Raw genomic sequence first — 18,281 nt, forward strand, 5'->3', positions numbered from 1 at the left:
AAGGAAAGGAAAGGAAAGGAAAGGAAAGGAAAGGAAAGGAAAGGAAAGGAAAGGAAAGGAAAGGAAAGGAAAGGAAAGGAAAGGAAAGGAAAGGAGGGGCAGGCACAGCTTCATGGATGCAGCTCCCAGCATCAGCGGGGTTTTCATGGAGCCAGGGATGCAGCCATGCTGCTGATTCCAAGCTGAGGGCTAAAAACTGCTGGGTTTGCCTGCCCTGCATGCCTGCAGCAGSGAATTTTCATTAAAAACCAACAAATCCCTGCTAACGGAGCAGGAGTGAGTGATGGCGTGGCTGTGCCTGCCGGGAAGGATGAGCTGGCTGGGCAGGGATGGGGCTGGGGCTGTTCTTTGGAACACTGAGCACCCTCCCAATGCCAGACACTGCCATGGCATCCACCCAGAATTCCCAAATCCTCTCCCCTGTGCCCTGAACAGGCCCCTGGAGCACGGGAAGGGCCGATGGACACACCTGGGGCTGTCACCCGGTGCTGTCCCACCACACCCTAAACTTGGGCTTTGCAGGGTGTTGCTGGCTGAGCATAAGAGTCARAAACTTGGATTGGGGTCTGATGAAATCATGGCTGTCTGGAAAACGGCTCCTGGCTTGGAGAGCCTCTCCCTGGGCCGGCTGGGTTTGAAGCAGCAGAATTTGTTCCCAGTGTGCTGGAGCTGTGCTCRGGATTGGAGTGGTTGGTGTTCGTTCCTTTGCCAGGGACAGCATTTCCCCTCTCCAGCACGAGGTGGGTGGGTGGAAAAGCTGCTTCTCGCCAGCAGTGGTGCCAAAATTCAGGAGAGTCTGAGGCTCAGTGGTGAGGGCTCCACAGAGGCTGAGTGGTTTTCCAGAGGCAAAGTCACTTTGGGGCTGGACTGGGAGCATGAGGTCATGCAGGGAGGATAAAGGTATTTTTAGCAAGGAGAAAAGCAGCTTCCCTCCTTCCCTGTGGGGCCCTAAAAAGTGCTGTGTGAGGGACTTGGATACTCCCAAGTACTGCRTGATTTTAGGGATATGTAAGTGTAGGGTTGGATGGGATATTGGGAAAAAATWGTTCCCTGTGAGGGTGGGGAGGCCCTGGCACAGGGTGTCCAGAGAAACTGTGRCTGTTCCATCCCTGGAAGTGTCCAAGGCCAGGCTGGATGGGGTTTGGAGCAGCCTGGGATGGTGGAAGGTGYCCCATGGGAAGGCTGCAATGGGATGAGCTTTAAGGTCCCTCCTAACCCAAMCCATTCCATGATGATGTTATGGCTGATGAAACAGGAGCCTGGCGGGCATGGGAAGCACCAGTTKGTGCTGGAGAAGGATGTTCCTTCAGGGATCCATTTACAGAAATCCCAGCAAATTCCTCACTGCCCAGAGCATCCAACCTAGCAGGGGATTTTTCCACTGCATCTCCCGTGCCTGAGGCAGGGACARCATTTGCTGTTGAGCCTCCACGTGACAGAGCAGCGAGAGTTTTGGCTTTGCTTTCTCTTTCCTGCTCTCTGTTTGGAAGGGGGAAGCTGCAGAAACGTCAGGAAAGCGATCTGCAAACAAACCAGCAAAAGCCCAGTGGGACCAGAGCTCCTGGGAAACCCAGAGCTGGTGCTGCCAGTAAGGTCAGACCCACAATCCGGAATTTTCAGTCAGGGGGGCTTAAAAATTCCCTGTCTGTGGTCATTGAGGGCCACCTSCATGTCCAGCCCAGCTCCTCAGGGCTGTGCCATTCCCAAAAAATGGAAAGCCACACCAGGACTGTGGCTCATCCTGTCTGTGGGAGCTGCCCAGAGCCAGTCCTGGCACCGGTGAGGTTTTCTCGGGTTTCCTGTTTTGCCTCTGCACTCTGCTGGGTTTGGATCATCTGAAACAGCATTTTTCCAGCCCTGAAAGCTCTTTCCCCCCCCCAGGCAAACAAGGAAAACACGGCCTTTTGTTATTTATATTTTTTTGTGAAAGGAGGAGGAGATTTGGGACAGAATGAGGCTCAGGGCAGTGGGTTTTCTGCCCATTCCCGGGGTTTTCTGCCCATTCCCGGGGTTTTCTGCCTATTCCCAGGATTTTCTGCCTGTTCCCAGGTTTTCTGCCCGTTCCCAGGATTTTCTGCCCACTCCCAAGGTTTTCTGCCTGTTCCTGGTGTTCTCTGCCTGTTCACAGGATTTTCTGCCTGTCTCTGGCACACTTTAAGYACCAAAGGAAATTTCTCCAGGTTGTCTGGATGTCCCATCTGTGCTTTCCCATCCAGCCTCAGCACTGTGAGCATAAACCTCCACCCATTCTGTGCTTCCCAGAAAATGCTGGGGTGGAAATGTGCATCCAATCATGGGAAAAGCTGTTTTCCATCAACCCCTCTCTGCCTACATTTACTTATAAATCTCCCTGAGGGTTTTTTGGGAGGAGAAAACCTCAGAACCCCTGCACTGGCCACTGTTTGAGGCCTCTCTGAGCCCCAGACTGGGGTGTTCCCCCCAAATTGTGTCACTGCTCTGAAAGCAGATGTGGGGCATAATGAGAATATTTCCAAGCGCTAAAAAATAATACTCCTGAAGCTAAAATACACTTGGGATCATTTTATTTCCTTGGAGTTTGAAGCTTTCCAGGTGTACTGGAGTCAGTTTTGTAAATTTTCTCGGTACCCAGTGAGGGCTGGGACGGTTTCTGGAGTTTGAAGCAAGACTGAAGGTTTGGACAACATCTTAATGTGCAACCACAGGCGTCAGCAACATGACAAAGAGCACAAGACTCCCAAAAACAACACAAGAGACACTAATGACAAGTCCCTGTTTTTGCAGCTCACACCAGATCTGTGTTGACACAAGAGGGAGTGTCACAACTCCCTCTTTGCTTGTGGCACATCCATCCATCACCATTTTCCTCCCAAATATTCAATCCCCCACAAGCAGCTGAGCACCCTGCAGCTCCCAGGAGCCGGGTGGATCCCTTTGCTCAGCTCTGGGTGCCTTTTCCAGTTTGTCTGAACCCTCCTGGTACCACTGATGCCATGCAGGTTAACACCCTTTGCACGGTGCATGTCGGTGCAGTTACAGCCTTGCAGTCCAGATTAGGCTGGATTGAACCCAGGTGATGGATTTTGTAGTGAGAAGAGGTTCAGTTTACACAGAGATGAGGAACTGTCCTGATCCAGAGCCTGGTGTGGGTATGGTGACAGCAGCTGTAGGTACCTGTGAATGGGGATGGAACTCCTCGAGCCGTGCCAAGGCTGGACCGCTCGCTCACACCTCRGGGTCCAGAGGGATTCCCAAAAATGGCAAATACACAGAAGCACTGAAACGCCTGCAATGAGGCACCTGAACCCACTGCAGCTCAGCAAAGGAGAAACTTCTGGGCAGCAGCGATGGCTTTTGTGGGGATGGAAGGCAACAGGCCCCAGCAGCAACAACACCACCACCAAACCTACTTTTAATCTCTTTTTTGATGCCTTTCAAAGGCATCATGAGGTCCTTATGGATCAGGTCCTGGCACGGGTGGCACGCAAGGACAGTTCCAGGCGTTTGTGGCCAGCAGAGCAGTCCTGACCACAGCTCTGAGGGGCCCGCACGGACAGGCCCGGCCGATGCTCACGAGATGGACTCCAGCAGCAGCTCGTCYGGCGGCGCGGCCGGCATGTCCATGCTGTTGATTTGGCCGAAGAATTTAGGCAGGGACCAGAACTTGAGGCGAGGCAGATTCCTCTTCCTSACGCGGATGTCGTGGGCCGTGTCGGTGGCTGAGGCGCTGCTGCGCCGGGGCGGGAGCCGGGCCCTCAGAGCCACGCAGCCATGGCGCAGCAGATGCGCCTGGAACTCGGAGGTCATGAAGTAGTAAAGAACRGGGTCCAGGCAGCAGTTGAGGCTGGCCAGGCACAGCGAGATGGGGTGGAAGCGCAGCGCRCTGCGGTGCACGGCGCAGTCGCGGATGATGTTCTCGATCACCATCATGAAGAAGGGGAAGTTGATGTGGTAGGGGGTGAAGCAGATGAAGAAGACGGCGGCGCACATGAGGACCATCCTGAGGGCCTTGCGCTTCTCACCCGCRTCCTGCAGCGCCGTGGGCCCCTCCCGCAGCGAGTGCCACATCCTCCACGTGCACCAGGCGATGGTGCCGAAGGGCACCACGAAGCCGAACAGCTCCGCCACCGTCACCAGTGCGATGGCCGCCCCCGGGCTGAGCTGCTTCACGCCCAGGTCCGAGAAGCAGCTGTTGATGGAGTTGGACAGGGAAGGGCTCCTGACAATGATGAGGGGCARGCAGGCTGCCCCCACCAGGAGCCAGACCAGGGCRCTGATGGCCACGTCGTAGCGGCGYTTCCAGCCCTTGGCMYKGAAGGGGTGCAGCAGRAACAGGTAGCGCTGGATGCTGATGCAGCTGAGGAAGCAGATGCTGGCGTACATGTTGAGGTACTTCAGGTAGAAGCACACCTGGCACAGGAAGCTCCCGAAGGGCCAGCTGTGGTTGATGTAGTAGTAGGTGCGCAGGGGCAGCGAGAGGACGTGGGCCAGGTCGGCCACGGCCAGGTTGATCATGAAGATGACGGCTTTGCTCTTGCGGCTGACGAAGCGGCACAGGACCCACAGGGCAGCGCTGTTGGCCAGGAGCCCCGGGATGAAGATGAGGGTGTAGGTGGTGGCGTAGAGGGTGGACTGGAAGGACATCTGGGGGTGGGAACAGTTCCCAGAGGACACGTTGCTCTCCATCCTGGCCGGGTCTCTTCGCTCACGGGGTGGGCACGGCAGGGGGAGGGGTTCTGCAGTGGGTGAAAAGATGCAGTAAGGACAAAAYCTCTCCATGGAGCAAATGCACTTTAGGCAGAAGAGTAAATTGTGTGTGGGTGTGTGCGCAGGTCAATGTGTGTGTTGGGAAGGGTGACCCCACTCCCAGGGAGTGATTTCAGCCTCCTCCACCCTCTCCTTGCAGAGGAGCCCTGCAGGATCTCGTGAGCTCCCCCAATTACAGTGAATGCCCTGAACTCTCTAACATCCATCCCTTTATTGCCAGACAGCTTCTGCAKCTCCCCAGCTTTTTCACTGCCACTTTTATTCCACCAAGTTTTCCATCAAACTCTGTCAAATTGGTGCTCTACATCTACAAGCAATTTCAGCTGGCCCGTAAATAAATAGGGATTTGAAATGGATTTAGGCATCGCCTTTGCAGATCCGTGCGGATTCCTGCTGATGTGAATCGGCAGCAAAGGCCATAATTAACATCCCCAGGCAGCTGAGGCCAGAGCAGAGCTGCAGACAGATCCATCAGCTCTGGCTCCAGAGCCAAGGCTGCATTTTTAAGTTAATAACTGGCCAAACACACGCCAGTCGCTCTGCTGGTCCTGCTAACTCAATTCCAGCACTCCCGGCACATTGTGCAGGCATCGCGCTGCAGCAGCAGGAATTATCCCTCAGCAGCAGGAATTATCCCTCAGCAGCAGGAATTATCCTCCAGCAACTGCTCAGGACATGCAGGGAGATAAATACACCTCCCTTCTAGTTAAAGTAGAAATTCTTTTCATCCATTTACCCCCAGCTCACCCGGTGCTGAGGGGATTTGTTAGCGGGTCATGGGGAGTTCAGGTGCTCCTGCTGCTCTCTGGAGAGGTGATGGATTTGTTGTTCATGAGTAGATCCCATGGGAAACKATCTGTTCCTTTGGGAAGAGGGGATTTGGGAGCAGGAGGATACAAACCCGGGGGCTGCAGGATCTCTGTTACAGACAGTGGGATTTTCCCCTTGGAAATGCAGCCTGTGAGGGGTGGGCAGCCTTCTCTGCCCTTCCCTGCCTGGAGCTGGRGTTGGCAGTGCCCTCAGCATCTCCTGTCACTGTCACCCAGCCCCTCATCAGTGGTAATTAATTAAGAAGCAGCCACAGTGCTGTTTCCCAAAGCCTGGTGTTTGTCACAGGGGTGGATCTCCAGGTGCCAATCCATTCCATTGCTTCAAGGTACAGGATGAAGGCTCCTCCATCCTGCTCCTCCTCACCTGGGCAGCTCTTTGCGGGAGTTATCAGATTTTCARTTTCAGGAGAAAATCATTATTCTAGATATTTTATATTTTTATATAAAAAACATGGTGACTGCCCACCACCCTCACCTCTGATGTGCTCTCACCCTGCTTCCCAAACCAAACTTTTCCTTGTTTTTTCCAGAGTCTGGCAACTTGGAAAAGCAAAGTTTGGCAACTTGCAAGCAAAGCAAGGCTGGAGTGGAGCTCGAGCTGCCCACTGTGCCAGAGGTTTGTGATTGCTCCACTGAGTTGGGAAAGGCAGGGAGAGGGGACATCAGTGCTGAGGGAAYRGTGGGAATCAATTCCTCGGCCCTGYGGTATCCCTGTGCTCCTCACCKGCCCCAAAATCCTTGAGGGCCTTGTGCCCTGCACTGCCCTGGGCACTTGCTCTGTTTAACCCTGGGGAAGGGGTGGCAGGACTTGGCTTCCTATCCCTGCAGAAAACAGAGAGGAAGAGCTGCCAGGAGTGTGGGGAAGGCAGCAATTCCCAGCTCTCGTCACAGCTGCCCAGTGAGGGAGGTGGCACTCGGTGTGGGCTCATGGAAAGRTCACCGAGCCCCCGCTGTCCCCGCCACACAACTCAGCCCAGATCCTAAACTCCTCCATGGGGAGCCTCCCTGCTGGTTTTCCCCAGGTTTTTGATTTTCTCTGGGAGCACAGGGGTGCCTGTTCCTGTCAGGAGGGCCAGGTGGCATCTCTGATACCCAGCACAGCTTTTGAGGGCACTGGCAGGAAAGCAGCAAGGATCCCCACCTTAGGCTGGGGTCAGACCGAGCTGGTCTACAGCAATTCCTACAACAATTCCTGGGAAGGTGGATTTGTAAATTTTTTATTGTTTTCCCCATTTTTCCTTTGCCCCAGGTCCCTCCAGCTTCCCCCTGCTTGGCTGGTGGTGTCAGGACAGAGATGCTCCCATGGGCTCTGGCCAGAGCTTTGTTCAGCRACTTCATAAATCTCCTGTAAAATATTCCTGCCATTCCTTGATTATTTTCCTATTTCATCCACRCATGGATTTAAACACAGGCAGGAGCAGGGAGTGCTTTTTTTGGCAAGGCTGAGTTTTACTCAGCTGAAATTCCAGAAGGGAGCCCAACATCAGTGCCCGAGGAGTCAGAGCACCGGCACCGGCTGTGGATGCCGCCCTGCCATTCATTAAACATCAAATAACTCTGCAATTCATTAGGAGGCCGAGGCAGCTCTTGGAGCACCCGGGGTTCATTTCTGGAGTGTGCTGGAGCCGTGTCTGTTCCTGGAGGCGAATGTGGCTGTCAGGGCTGGAAACAGCCCGGCTCCTGTGAATCAGCCCGTGCCCCACCCAGCTCCTGGGCAGCGCCGTGTTACTGCATTTACTGCCCCCGATCCATTGGCAAACTCGCYCTCATCTTTTCCATGGGCTGCTTGGACACCCCGGGCTAAAACCGAGCTGCAGGAACTGCTGGGGAGAGCCCTCCAAGCTGGGGATGGGGACAAAGCTGCCTCCTTTCAGCGCTGGGATGCTGGAGGGAAAAGCAGGCTTGGGAAAAAATAATCATAATAATAATAATAAAAAAAATCCACTTTTGGCCTGAAATAAACTCCTGGTTGGAGCAGTGGAGTTTTCTGGCWCTGGGGCCGTAAGCAATAATTTTGTTTGTTTAATCTAGGCACTAATAGGAAATGCGTAAATAGAGCCGGTCTCTTACGGCAGCCTCTGTCCGTAAGGGCAAAATTGAGGTTTTTTTGGGCTAAAACAGCCTCTGCCCGCGTCCTGCTTCGCACCACAGCCTTCCCCAGGCACCGATTGCCCTTACCCACCCTCGGAGATGAATTTGTGGGCAYGGCAGAAGCGGCTGAGGATGTTGCACCAGCTCCTGCCCGATACCATCTCTCGAAGAACTACAAAGGAGCGATAAAGTTACTAAAAACTGCGCCGGGTTCCGTCTGCTGAAGAAAAGAGCAGAAATGCCACTCACCTTCCCGTGCTTGCCATRCTCCGGGGGGGTCATAGCCGTGCTAGCGAGCAGGAGCAGCCAGCCTTCTGCTTTTATTTCCCAGAGGTTTTCTCAGCGCCTCCTCGCTTAACTTCCACATGTTTTCGGAGCGCTGGAATCCCGCCGGCTCCGGCAGCCCGGTCCAGGGGCTGCACAACAGGAAATCCTGTATTTTGTTTCCCTTCTCAGCATAAAAAATTATGCAGTTAATGACGTTAAAGCCGCTGGGATGGCGATGACGTCGTTTGGTGGCAGTGCCCTGGGATGGAGACCATGGATTTGTGTCCCCTCTGGGCACAGGGCAGTGGGAGGGGACGGTGCCCTTCCCTCCGGCTGCTCCCGCTCCTCTCCACGGTCACTTTGCCTGGGAAGAGCTGTGAAATACAGAAGCAACCTCCCAATAAGCGCTCGCCGAAGGAAAACTGAGCGCTCTGCCAGTGTAAGTTACTGGAAAGGAGTAATTTCCCCTCATTTTCTTGGAAGCTTGGTTAGCCTCAGACTATCAGGGCTGCGGGCTGAAGCTGGAGGGTTTGGACTTTATTCCTGAAATAATATGATGGTTTGAGGAGGAGATTTTCCCAAAATATTGTAGTTTAAAGATACCATGATGTGCCATCATTCCCAATCCTTTTCTTTTTGCCTCCTTTAATTCCTTTCCCATATACTTGCACATATATAGATTTTTGAGTAGTTTTTCTGCCTGCTGAGCATGACATTCTTTGTAACTTCACGGTGTGACTTCTTCTGAGCTGCCTCTTTTCCAGCTGAGCAGTTTTACCTGAGATCCAGGGTCACATCTCACTGCCCAGGGCTTGTACAGATCATTTGGCTGTTGGCAGCTTTCCCTTCCTGGGGGTAATGTAAAAATAGAAATATTCTTACCCTATTTTCTGAAAATTAACAAAATTAACAGGAACGGAACTATGGAAGAGAAATGAAAGGAGGAAGCTCTCACAACCTTTAGTTACCAGCTCAAGGGTAACTTTGCCAGGAATCAAGAATGCACCAGAGCTCTGCCACCCACTCAGCTGCCTGGTCTCTTTGTGTCAAGAAATCGTGGAATCTGAGAGAGATTTGGATTGGGGAGCTCAAAGACTCTGATTCCAACCCCCTGCCATGGGCAGGGACACCTCCCATTATCCCAGGTTGTTCCAAGCCCTGTCCAGCCTTGGACTCTTCCAGGGATGGGGCAGCCACAGCTTCTCAGGGCACCCTAAATCCCCATGGTTCTCATCCCAGCTGCCAGCAAAAGGATTTGGGAGATGCAAGAGCTGTTTACCATTCCCAGTTTTCTTCCTGTGCATCTCTTGCAGCTCCTGGGAAGAAGGAGCAGCTCTCGTGTGTTTGTGCAGCACTCACAGAGCACAGAAGGGCGGCTGGCACTGTGCCCTGTCCCTCTCCAGAGGGCAAGAGGTTAATCCCAAAGTGAAGGAGCTGTTTTACCAGGATATCCTGCCTGGGACATCCTATTTCTGGGGCTGCAGCAGCCTGTCCAGCCATCCCCAAACCCTATTTTTAGGTGTCTGTTTGCAGCTGTGCTGGAAAGGAGAGACCAGTGGGTATCAGACCAAAGTGTGGGGTTTGTAACAAAGCTGAGCCCTCCCTCTGCTCCTTGGCTTTTTTTGGGCCACTTTTGCAGAAGATCACAGSATTCCTGGCCGGAAAAGCTGAGGGGTTGACAAACCTCGAGCCTCATCCTTCAACACACACCGATCAACCTCTCCATTGTTCTTTGAATTTGGGCATGGTTTTGTTCAAGCATTTCTGTTTCTCTGGCTCATCCCCAGCACTAAAGCACCTTTCACACTTGGCAACGTTCTGCTTTCAAAGGCAGAAGACACAAAGGAACTTTTAAATAACTWTTTAAGTAACTGTGAGACTTTATCTAAGGCCTCCAGATAAAGGTTTTTCTGCTGTAGCCTGGTATCCTGTGGGCAGCAGGCCAAATGCAGATGATCAGCGTCTCTCAAGCGCTCAGCATTGAGAATATCTGACAGGATGCACCTGAAGGATGTATGAAAAGCAGGGGGAGGAGGAAGAGGAGGAGGATTCGTTCACACAAAGCAGCTTCACCCTTGTGCAGGGAGCTGAGCAGGGTCGGGTGAGCCCCCGGCTCATTGTCCCTCTCGCTGTCACACAGAGCTCGCTGCAGGGACAGCGTTTTGGGAAGCTCTGATTTGTTTTACAGCAAATTATTGTCAATCCCTCCCTTTCTGGGCTAAGCCTTTGTCTAATCCACAAACCCGGCATTTTTGGTTAAAACACACCAGTCATCCCCAAAATCTTTTAAGTGCAATGAAGTGGTTTCATATTTTTGAACTGTCTGTGGGATTTGTTACCCTGCATTTCCAGCCTATTTTGTTTTTCCTCTGGTACCAGAGAGCTGGAAATTTCATTTAAGGGAGGCAAGAGGTACTGCAGGATCCTGCAGCTCCGAACCTGAGGGTTCAGAAGGGCTTTAAACCCCTCTGGAGTTCTTTCCAAATGTGTTTGTTGTCGTGCACAGGAGGGCTCATTCAAGCAGGAGAGGAGATCCCAGAGCTCTGCTCCTGGTTGTGATGGGGTRGCACTGCAGGGAAGCACATTTGCTTCTGCTGAAAGGTGAAAGGCTCATGTTCTAGAGGAAAAGAAATGTGTTTGCCCAGGGCTGTGCCTCRGGGACAGGCACTGTGCCAGTGTAGGTGGATCAGGGACATCATTGTGTCTCCATCCTTTCAGGGTGAGATGCTCCAACCCCAGCAGCCCCTCAGATCCATCTTTCACACATCTGTGGAGCTGGAACTCTTGATTTGGTCAAATTCTGCTTGTTTTTTTTTTTTTTTTTTTTTTTTTTTKTTTTTGTTTTCTTTGTGGCACCCCTGTTAAAACAGCTTTTTTGTGTCTGTCCGAGAAGGAGGAAAAATCTTTTTCTGGTGAGTCTGAACAGCAGGACCAGCACGAGAGATAACCCAGGAGCAGCATCATAAAATTATATTTCCTCTTGTCAAAATAATAAACAGAGCTTTTGGTCACAGGAAATGGGGTGAATTACAGGAACCTGAGCCAGGTTTGTTGTGCCTCTGTCTGWGTGGGGCAGAGCAGCCTCTGCAGCCCCAGCCCTGGGTCAGACCCAGCACCAGCCAGCTGGGAAGGCACTGGGAATAATCTGAATACTCTCCTCCTCTCTGGAACGCCTGTTCTTCCCTGGAGATGCACACTGAGGCTTTGGAAGAACTGAACTAAAGGCTCTGGATTTCACACACGGGTTTGGGGAGGCCAAAGGGATCTTYGGATTTTCAGGAAACTGCAGGTTTTCCCTGTTCTCTCTTTGCTCTGAGTTGTTGCTCTCTAGGCTGGCCCATCCTGGGCATCCTGCCCAACTTTCTCTGGTGGTTTAACCCCATCTGGCAGCTGAGGTGGTTTAGCTCCAACCCARCCAAAACCAGGGCACTTTCCCCACACCAGAAGAGACCTTTGGACAGAGTTGTTTCATCCCTTGCACACCACAGGATCAAAAGTGTTGAGTGTGTCACTTTTCCTCACAGGCTGGGGCTACAGTATGAAAAAAAAAAAAAAAAAATTTGGGAGCTTAAGGGAGTTCAGAGCGGGGGTGAGGCAGGGAAATGGGGGAGCTGAGGTGCTTGGGGGTGCCATAATGGAGATGGAGATTGTTATCCCTGATGGAGACACCAAACCATGTGAAGTTATGGGTAAGAGAGCCACTGTCACCCTGGSACACTCAGCAGCTGGAGTGGCTATYCCCAAGCCAGGCCCATCTCCCACCATCCAGGACAGCTCTTCCTCCCCAAAGTACTTCTAAACCAATTTTAAGTGTGGTTGATTTTAAAATTAAATAAATAAATAWGTCAGAGTGAAAACACAACAAATCTGTTTAAGAATAATTAAAGTGGCACTCCATCACTTGAGCTCTGATCCCAGAAGGAGCTGATCCCAACCAGTGATCACTACAAAATTCAGCTGATGTTTGAAAAACAGACTTTATTTTTTTTTGAGCATCAGTCCTCGGAAAGTAAAACCACAGAAGGAGCTGCAGCGTTCCCGTAAGCGCCCTCAGCTTCTTTTCACCTGATGGAGGGAGAAGGGTGTGAAAATGAAGGGGCAGGAAACAGCTCCCAGCCTCATGGAGGCTGAGCAGGGTCTATAAAAACCCTCAAAAGAAGCACTGAAACTGCAGTCTCACCCCTTTTATACAGAGTGTAGCTTATGAGAGGCTGCTGAAGTGAAAATTGAGTTGTGTGTAATTAACTCTGCCCGTGAGCATCCACCCCTTTAGAAGGGAATTCCTGGCAGTGTGAAAACATTTATTGTGCCAGTGACATCAAAGAAAACATTTCCATCGACTCCAGTGCATCCTGCTCAGCCCAAAATCATCTCACACGTGAGAGGAGAACTATGAGAGCTTGTTGTGTTCAGTGTCGTTGTCTTTTGGAGGAACTCCAGGGAAATGGTTGTTTAAACCCCGATTCTTGGCTTTCTCCCATTTTTTTTGTAAAACAGAGAAGTGGGAAAACACAATATACAGAAAATATTTGGCTGAGTTACACTTTAACTCAGTGGAATTGAGAGGCTGGAGTTAAAATACACATAGCAAGTGTTTCTGGTATTTCTTCTGGTTTTGAGGCAACTGTTGCAAGACTGTGGACAAATTGTCCACATTCTTTTGAAAATAGAGAGATTTTCAAAGGCAGTAAATGGGTCACTGTTCAGCCAAATCCATCCCCAGGTATCACAAGATACCCCTGAAGTTACAGAGMGCATGGACTTGGCTGAAGAGCTGTAAGTAATTAAAAATATGGGCAAAATTAATCCTTCCTTGTCRCTGCTTTGCATGTAAACATTCAGATCACAATAGGACCTAATGGAAAAAAAATCACAATAATTTATGAACTTCTGCTCTGTCAGTGAAGTCACCTTGGCAAGGATTCCTCTCTTTTAAAAGATGCATCAACTGAATGGGTTGAGCTGAGCTTTTTCAGGGCAGATTCATCTCAGGAACCTCTGGACCACGCACAGAAAAGAGTGAGGACCTGAGTGGTACCACCAGCACCATCAAACCCACCTGCACTGACCCCAGGACCACCATGGGCCTGCCCCAAAGGGGTCCAAAGGCAAAAGTCACCTGCCCATGTCCCCCTGGCCAGCTTGGAGGGGAAGGAATTCCCCTGGAGAGAGGGAAGGTGCCACTCTCTGGATTTTTGAGGAGAGTTTGTCTTGCAGAGGGTCTTTCACCAGCTGCAGGTGTAGGTTATGGGATGTATCAACAATCAGGGAACAACCAGAGCTGGGTCAGGAGGGGAAGGAGGAGCAGAGCGGGAAGGGGAGGGTGAAAGGTGGAGCAGAGAGCACCAGGGGGATGCACTAAACCCAGGGGCACACAGAAACGAGCTGCACACCTTCACCTGCCCATAGCCCCCTCTGCACAAACCACAACGCCCTGTGGTTGCTACTGGCCATTTTTGGGTTCTTGAGTGGTTTTCCCAGAGAATATCCTTCAGCAGATATCAGTGTACAGATATGGGATTGTCTCTGGCTTGATCATAGAGCCTGGAGCTGGGAAAGTCAAAGAAAATCCCTGGAACTTTTCCACCATTTCCCAGTAAAAGGTTTGTCACTCCCTCCTGTGTGTGTCCTAGTCCAGCAGGGTCAGGAGGGGGTGGCATGGTGTGGGGATGTCACACCAGTCGGGTCACTCACCAGATACCAACACACCAGTCTTACACAAAGTTTTATCTTCTACGTACTGAAAAAAATTTCCACTGCCACCAAACTCCCCCGGACAAACCTGCAGGATCTTCCACCATGGAGTATCCCAGAAMAGTCTCACATTTCACACAAAACACCTTTGTTTTCCTGAGTGWCTTTCTGGTCATTCCTTCATCGACGAGGCGCTCTCCTTGCTCATGAGCCGGCTCCGGATGACCATGCTGCTGTGCCTGGAAAACTGATCCTGGAACTCGGAAGTCATGAAGAAATAGATGATGGGATCCAAGCAGCAGTCGAAGCTGGCGAGGCTCAGGCAGAAGGGCTGGGTGTAGAGCGTGATGGTGCTCAGGAAGCAGTCGGTGATGACCTCCTCCTTCACCAGCATGAAGAAGAAGAAGTTGATGTGGTAGGGAGCGAAGCACACGCAGAACACGATGGCGCACATGGAAACCATCCTGAGCGCCTTGCGCCTCTCCCCGCCGCTCTCCTGCGGGACGTGGAAGCCCCGGATGGAGTCTCTTGTTTTCCAGGTGCAGAATAAGATGATGACGAGCGGGCCCACGAAGCCCAGGAGCTCACCCACGCCGATCATCAGCACCGTGGCCGCTTTGCTGCTGATGGGCTTTACCTGCAGGTCAGCAAAGCATTTGGTGTTGTTGGCTGCCAGCCCGTGGCTCCTCATCAGCGGGAAGGGCACGCAGGCTGCCCCCACCAGGAGCCAGACCAGGGCGCTGATGGCCACGTCGTAGCGGCGCTTCCAGCCCTTGGCCTTGAAGGGGTGCAGCAGGAACAGGTAGCGCTGGATGCTGATGCAGCWGAGGAAGCAGATGCTGGCGTACATGTTGAGGTACTTSAGGTAGAAGCACAGCAARCACAGGGCGTTGCCAAAGGGCCAGCTGTGGTTGATGTAGTAATAAATGCGCAGGGGCAGCGAGAGGACGTGGGCCAGGTCGGCCACGGCCAGGTTGATCATGAAGATGACGGCTTTGCTCTTGCGGCTGACGAAGCGGCACAGGACCCACAGGGCAGCGCTGTTGGCCAGGAGCCCCGGGATGAAGATGAGGGTGTAGGTGGTGGCGTAGAGGCTGCTCTTGAAGGTGATGTTGTAAGAGGAGCAGCTCTGGTTGCTCTGGGTCATGGCTGGGTTGCTRGAAGAGGCTGTGGGGGCGTAGGGCGGGTGGGTCATCCCTGCAGAGACAAAAACGGGCTGAGAAGGCAAAGGCACCACCAGAGCTGTCAGTGCTCACATCTGCATTTCCCATTTGGCCTGTCAGCACAAAGCAGAGGTTTGGAAATTCTGTCTGCATGAAACAGCCTGGAATGGTGTTCAGAGCAGCCCTGTCACAGATCCCCCTGCTCACACACACGTGGRACACTGTTCCTGCTGTGCCAATCTCCAGAGTGCCCGTGAAGCTGTGCCACACTGACCACAGGGCAGCAGGAGGGGCTGCCTGGGCTTTGGCCACCTCCTCGAGCTCCTGGGAGCAGGGCAGGAGTTCATGGCTGACAGGGGGGCCATATCCCAGCCTCCATCGTGGTCATGGCCCAGCGATCACAATGTGCCAAGCACTGATCACGGAATGGTTTGGGTTGGAAGGGAACCATCCAGTGCCACCCCCTGCCATCCATGGGCAGGGACACCTTCCACTATCCCAGGTTGTTCCAAGCCCCACCCAGCCTGGCCTTGAGCACTTCCAGGGGTATGTTGGGCTGTGTTGGGTGTTATTTGACTGACAGCTCTCCTCACCCCCTCACAGGACCTCCTAGACCCACTTTCTGTGGCATTGTGGGCACAGATCATGTGGAAAAAGGAGTGGGCTTGGAAAATGTGACTGTTGAGAGCACAGCCAGYGCTCCTGAACGGTTCTGTTAATGTATTTAAGCTGATGGAACACACAGAGACCTGGTCACGCCACCAGCTTCTATTTCTCATCACCATGGCAGCCTCAGTCTGGCTCTTTTTTCCGTCAGATAATTTTATTTTTTAGGCACTGCCAATTTCTCTCGGCCATCAGCCAAATGCCACGTGTTGAGCTGTTGGGCCACCTTTCTCTTGCCAGCTTTCTTTGTTGGGACCAGTAAGTTTGGTAACTTGTCCTCACCAAGGCAACAGGAGGAGCTGGAGTTTATTGGGGGTTTCCTCCCAGGGTTATAATTCTCATTAAAGTGATTCCCTCCCGTGTTGAATATAACGGTTAGAACTGAAAATCAGCTTCATGTGGCACTGCAGACACTGATTCACTGCTCTGACTCATTTCCTGCAAGGGGCACTTGCCAGAAAARCTGTCTCTGTAGGTAGAAATTAGTAACTCCTACCCTGTTACTAAAGCTTTTTCCTTCGTGTTACCAAAGGAGTGGAGCTTGGAGCTCTCAGTGCCACGGAACACAAATAGCTGTGTTTGCAGCCCCTTAATCACTGCCCTGCTTGTGTTTGGCCAGACACTGCTCCAGGCTGCCATGGAAARGTTGGGATTCAGCCCCAAAATGCCCAGACGTGGCAAGGTCCTGCATGGGACATGGGCAGGGAAATCTGCTCCTGCAGGCTCCCCAGACAGATCCTGGCTTTTCTTTTCCAGCTTCTGTTTCATGTTCCCACAGCCTCCAAAAAGCACGGTCTGTGTGTTCATCYCCTGCTCCGAGCATCAGGGAAGAGCTGCCCTTGAGAAACTCCCTGGCTCATCTTCTTCCTTCCCCAAAATTCGGGATCCCAGGCCCTCAGAGCTGATTTGATGCCTCCAGCTGCCCCCCAATCCCTCTCAGCACCCACAGCCGGGGGTCAAGGTGCTCTGTAGGTCCCCAGCAGCCCCATCCCAGCACAGCCCAGCCTTGCTGCTGCCACGGAACCAAAACAGGCCCGTGAGGAGGGCAGGGGCTCAAAGTGTGCTGGAAACATGGGGGAAAAGTTCACCTGGCTCATGGATCATCTCTGAGAGGCAGCACTGGAGCCCTCTGCTCTCCATCCTGGGGCTCCAGCACAGGGAGTGAACAGGGAATGGAGCTGAGCACCGGGGTGTTCCTGTGGGGTTTGTGGGTTATACCCCTCCTGTGGGGTTTKTGGGTTAYACCCCATTGCCTGGGAGAGCTGGGAAGGAATTCCTGCAGCTCCAGAGGTTTTTTCATCCCTTTCCTGCTGCTGTCCAGCTGGCCGTGGCCACCTGCTGCCCTGATCTCTGGGAAGAGCACTGCCCACTGCACCTTCTGTCCCTTCAATTCCCTCCCCTTTTGACAAGAAACCATTTCCAAAGTCCCCATGTTCCTGAYTTTCCTTGGCTGTGGAAGCTGCCTGCTGCTCCTCTGGACACAGCTGGTGGATGGCCATTAGAACCACACAGGATTGGGTGCATCTGCAAAATATTGTGTTTTTAAGGCACTTTTATAATTAATTATATCATTAAATGCTTGCCAGTACGTGCTTGCTCTTCAGGCCACTGAGTCACAGCAGCTAATTTGCCTATTGAGGTTTTTAATATAGTTTGTCCTCATTTAGTGCCTTCCAACCCCAAATATTCTGTGGTTCTGTGATTTAGGTCTCATGTGACACTAAGGATCATCGGGGCGATGGGGTGGAGTGCTGCTGACTCAAACTGGGCCATGAAGGGAGRTTTTAGGGCAAAGTGCCATGTCCAGGATGTGTCCCTGGAACTCGAGGGGATGCTGAGGGCACTCACTCCATCCCAGAGCCCAACCTTGGCTCCCTGGTGGAACAAATCCTGCCCAGGCAGGAGCCCTAGAGCATGGGGGAGAGCATGGAGAGCTCCCCTCTCATCCATCACCTTCATCCAATTGTCCACAAGGTGTCAGAGTTCAGCCAAATTTCATTTCTKTGCCCTCTGAGCTATTTTTCTCACSCCAGGTGTTGTCTGAGTGGCAGAGGCAGCAGTGGGACCTCTCACGAGTCCATGTTGCCATCACTTAGGAAGATTCCAAACTGAAAACATCCAGTGCTGCTGAAAAACTGATATTTAGGAAAAAAATTCTTCCAGGAGTGGGCCTGGCTGCTGATGGCATCTTTGCTGATGACCTCTAAAGGTCTTTTCCAACCTCAATGATTCTATGGTTGAATTTACAGTCAGAAGAGCCTGGAAAGCTGCATTTTGCTGGAGAACATGGAGCTGTGGTGAGTCTTGGAGCCAAGAGGTCACAAAACCCACCCTGCAGGCGATATCCCAGCTCACCAACCCAGCAGATCTAACTCAGGGAATGGGAGGTGGATTCCCTGAGGTCACAAAATCCCTCTCTGCATTCAGGGAATTCAGGGTCTGAGCAGGGTGACCTGGCTGTCAGTACACACAATTAATACATTAATTAATAAACACAGGGGTGGTGTCTCTGCTCATCAGCAGGGCCCTTTCTGATGGTGAACGGTTTAACTACAAAGCCATATAAAATATAATGAGATTAAGCCATCTCTTTTAACAAAACGCACCCAGACATGCACAGGACACCACAAAATTACTGCATTTCTGCCTTTCCTCTCACTTTGGCTCAGACTGAGGCTTAATCCCACACCAACCCATTCCCTTGCTGCCTGTGCACAGAAGCAAACACTCAAGGTACCACTGGAGATCCTAAAATTGCATCTCCAAAGGCCTTCACTGTCTGGTGGGTGTGCAGCAGAGGCTGCAGGAGGCTGAAAACCTCCAG

At 52.1% G+C, this 18,281-nt stretch overlaps 2 protein-coding genes across 2 annotated transcripts in view; both read right to left on the minus strand.

Annotated features, from left to right (window-relative positions):
- Window positions 1–2,797: 2,797 nt before the first annotated feature.
- Window positions 2,798–8,107, minus strand: LOC130582818 (putative P2Y purinoceptor 10). The gene is made up of 2 exons (XM_057381735.1): window positions 7,917–8,107; window positions 2,798–4,715 (listed from the first exon to the last, which is right to left on the minus strand). The coding sequence occupies exon 2, from the start codon at window positions 4,663–4,665 to the stop codon at window positions 3,550–3,552; it is 1,116 nt and encodes a 371-aa protein (XP_057237718.1). The 5' UTR covers window positions 4,666–4,715; window positions 7,917–8,107; the 3' UTR covers window positions 2,798–3,549.
- Window positions 8,108–13,332: 5,225 nt separating this feature from the next.
- The window catches only part of LOC130582823 (putative P2Y purinoceptor 10), a 6,690-nt gene continuing 1,741 nt past the window's right edge, over window positions 13,333–18,281 (minus strand). The window contains exon 2 of the mRNA XM_057381741.1: window positions 13,333–14,825. Within this exon, the coding sequence (XP_057237724.1) occupies window positions 13,801–14,823 (1,023 nt within the window). The 5' untranslated portion in view covers window positions 14,824–14,825 and the 3' untranslated portion in view covers window positions 13,333–13,800. The remainder of the gene's footprint in view (window positions 14,826–18,281) is intronic.

This window comes from Malurus melanocephalus, unplaced genomic scaffold, assembly GCF_030028575.1.
Source record: "Malurus melanocephalus ecotype Western Australia unplaced genomic scaffold, MMel_1.1 scaffold_525, whole genome shotgun sequence".
In the NCBI taxonomy this organism is placed as follows: domain Eukaryota; kingdom Metazoa; phylum Chordata; class Aves; order Passeriformes; family Maluridae; genus Malurus; species Malurus melanocephalus.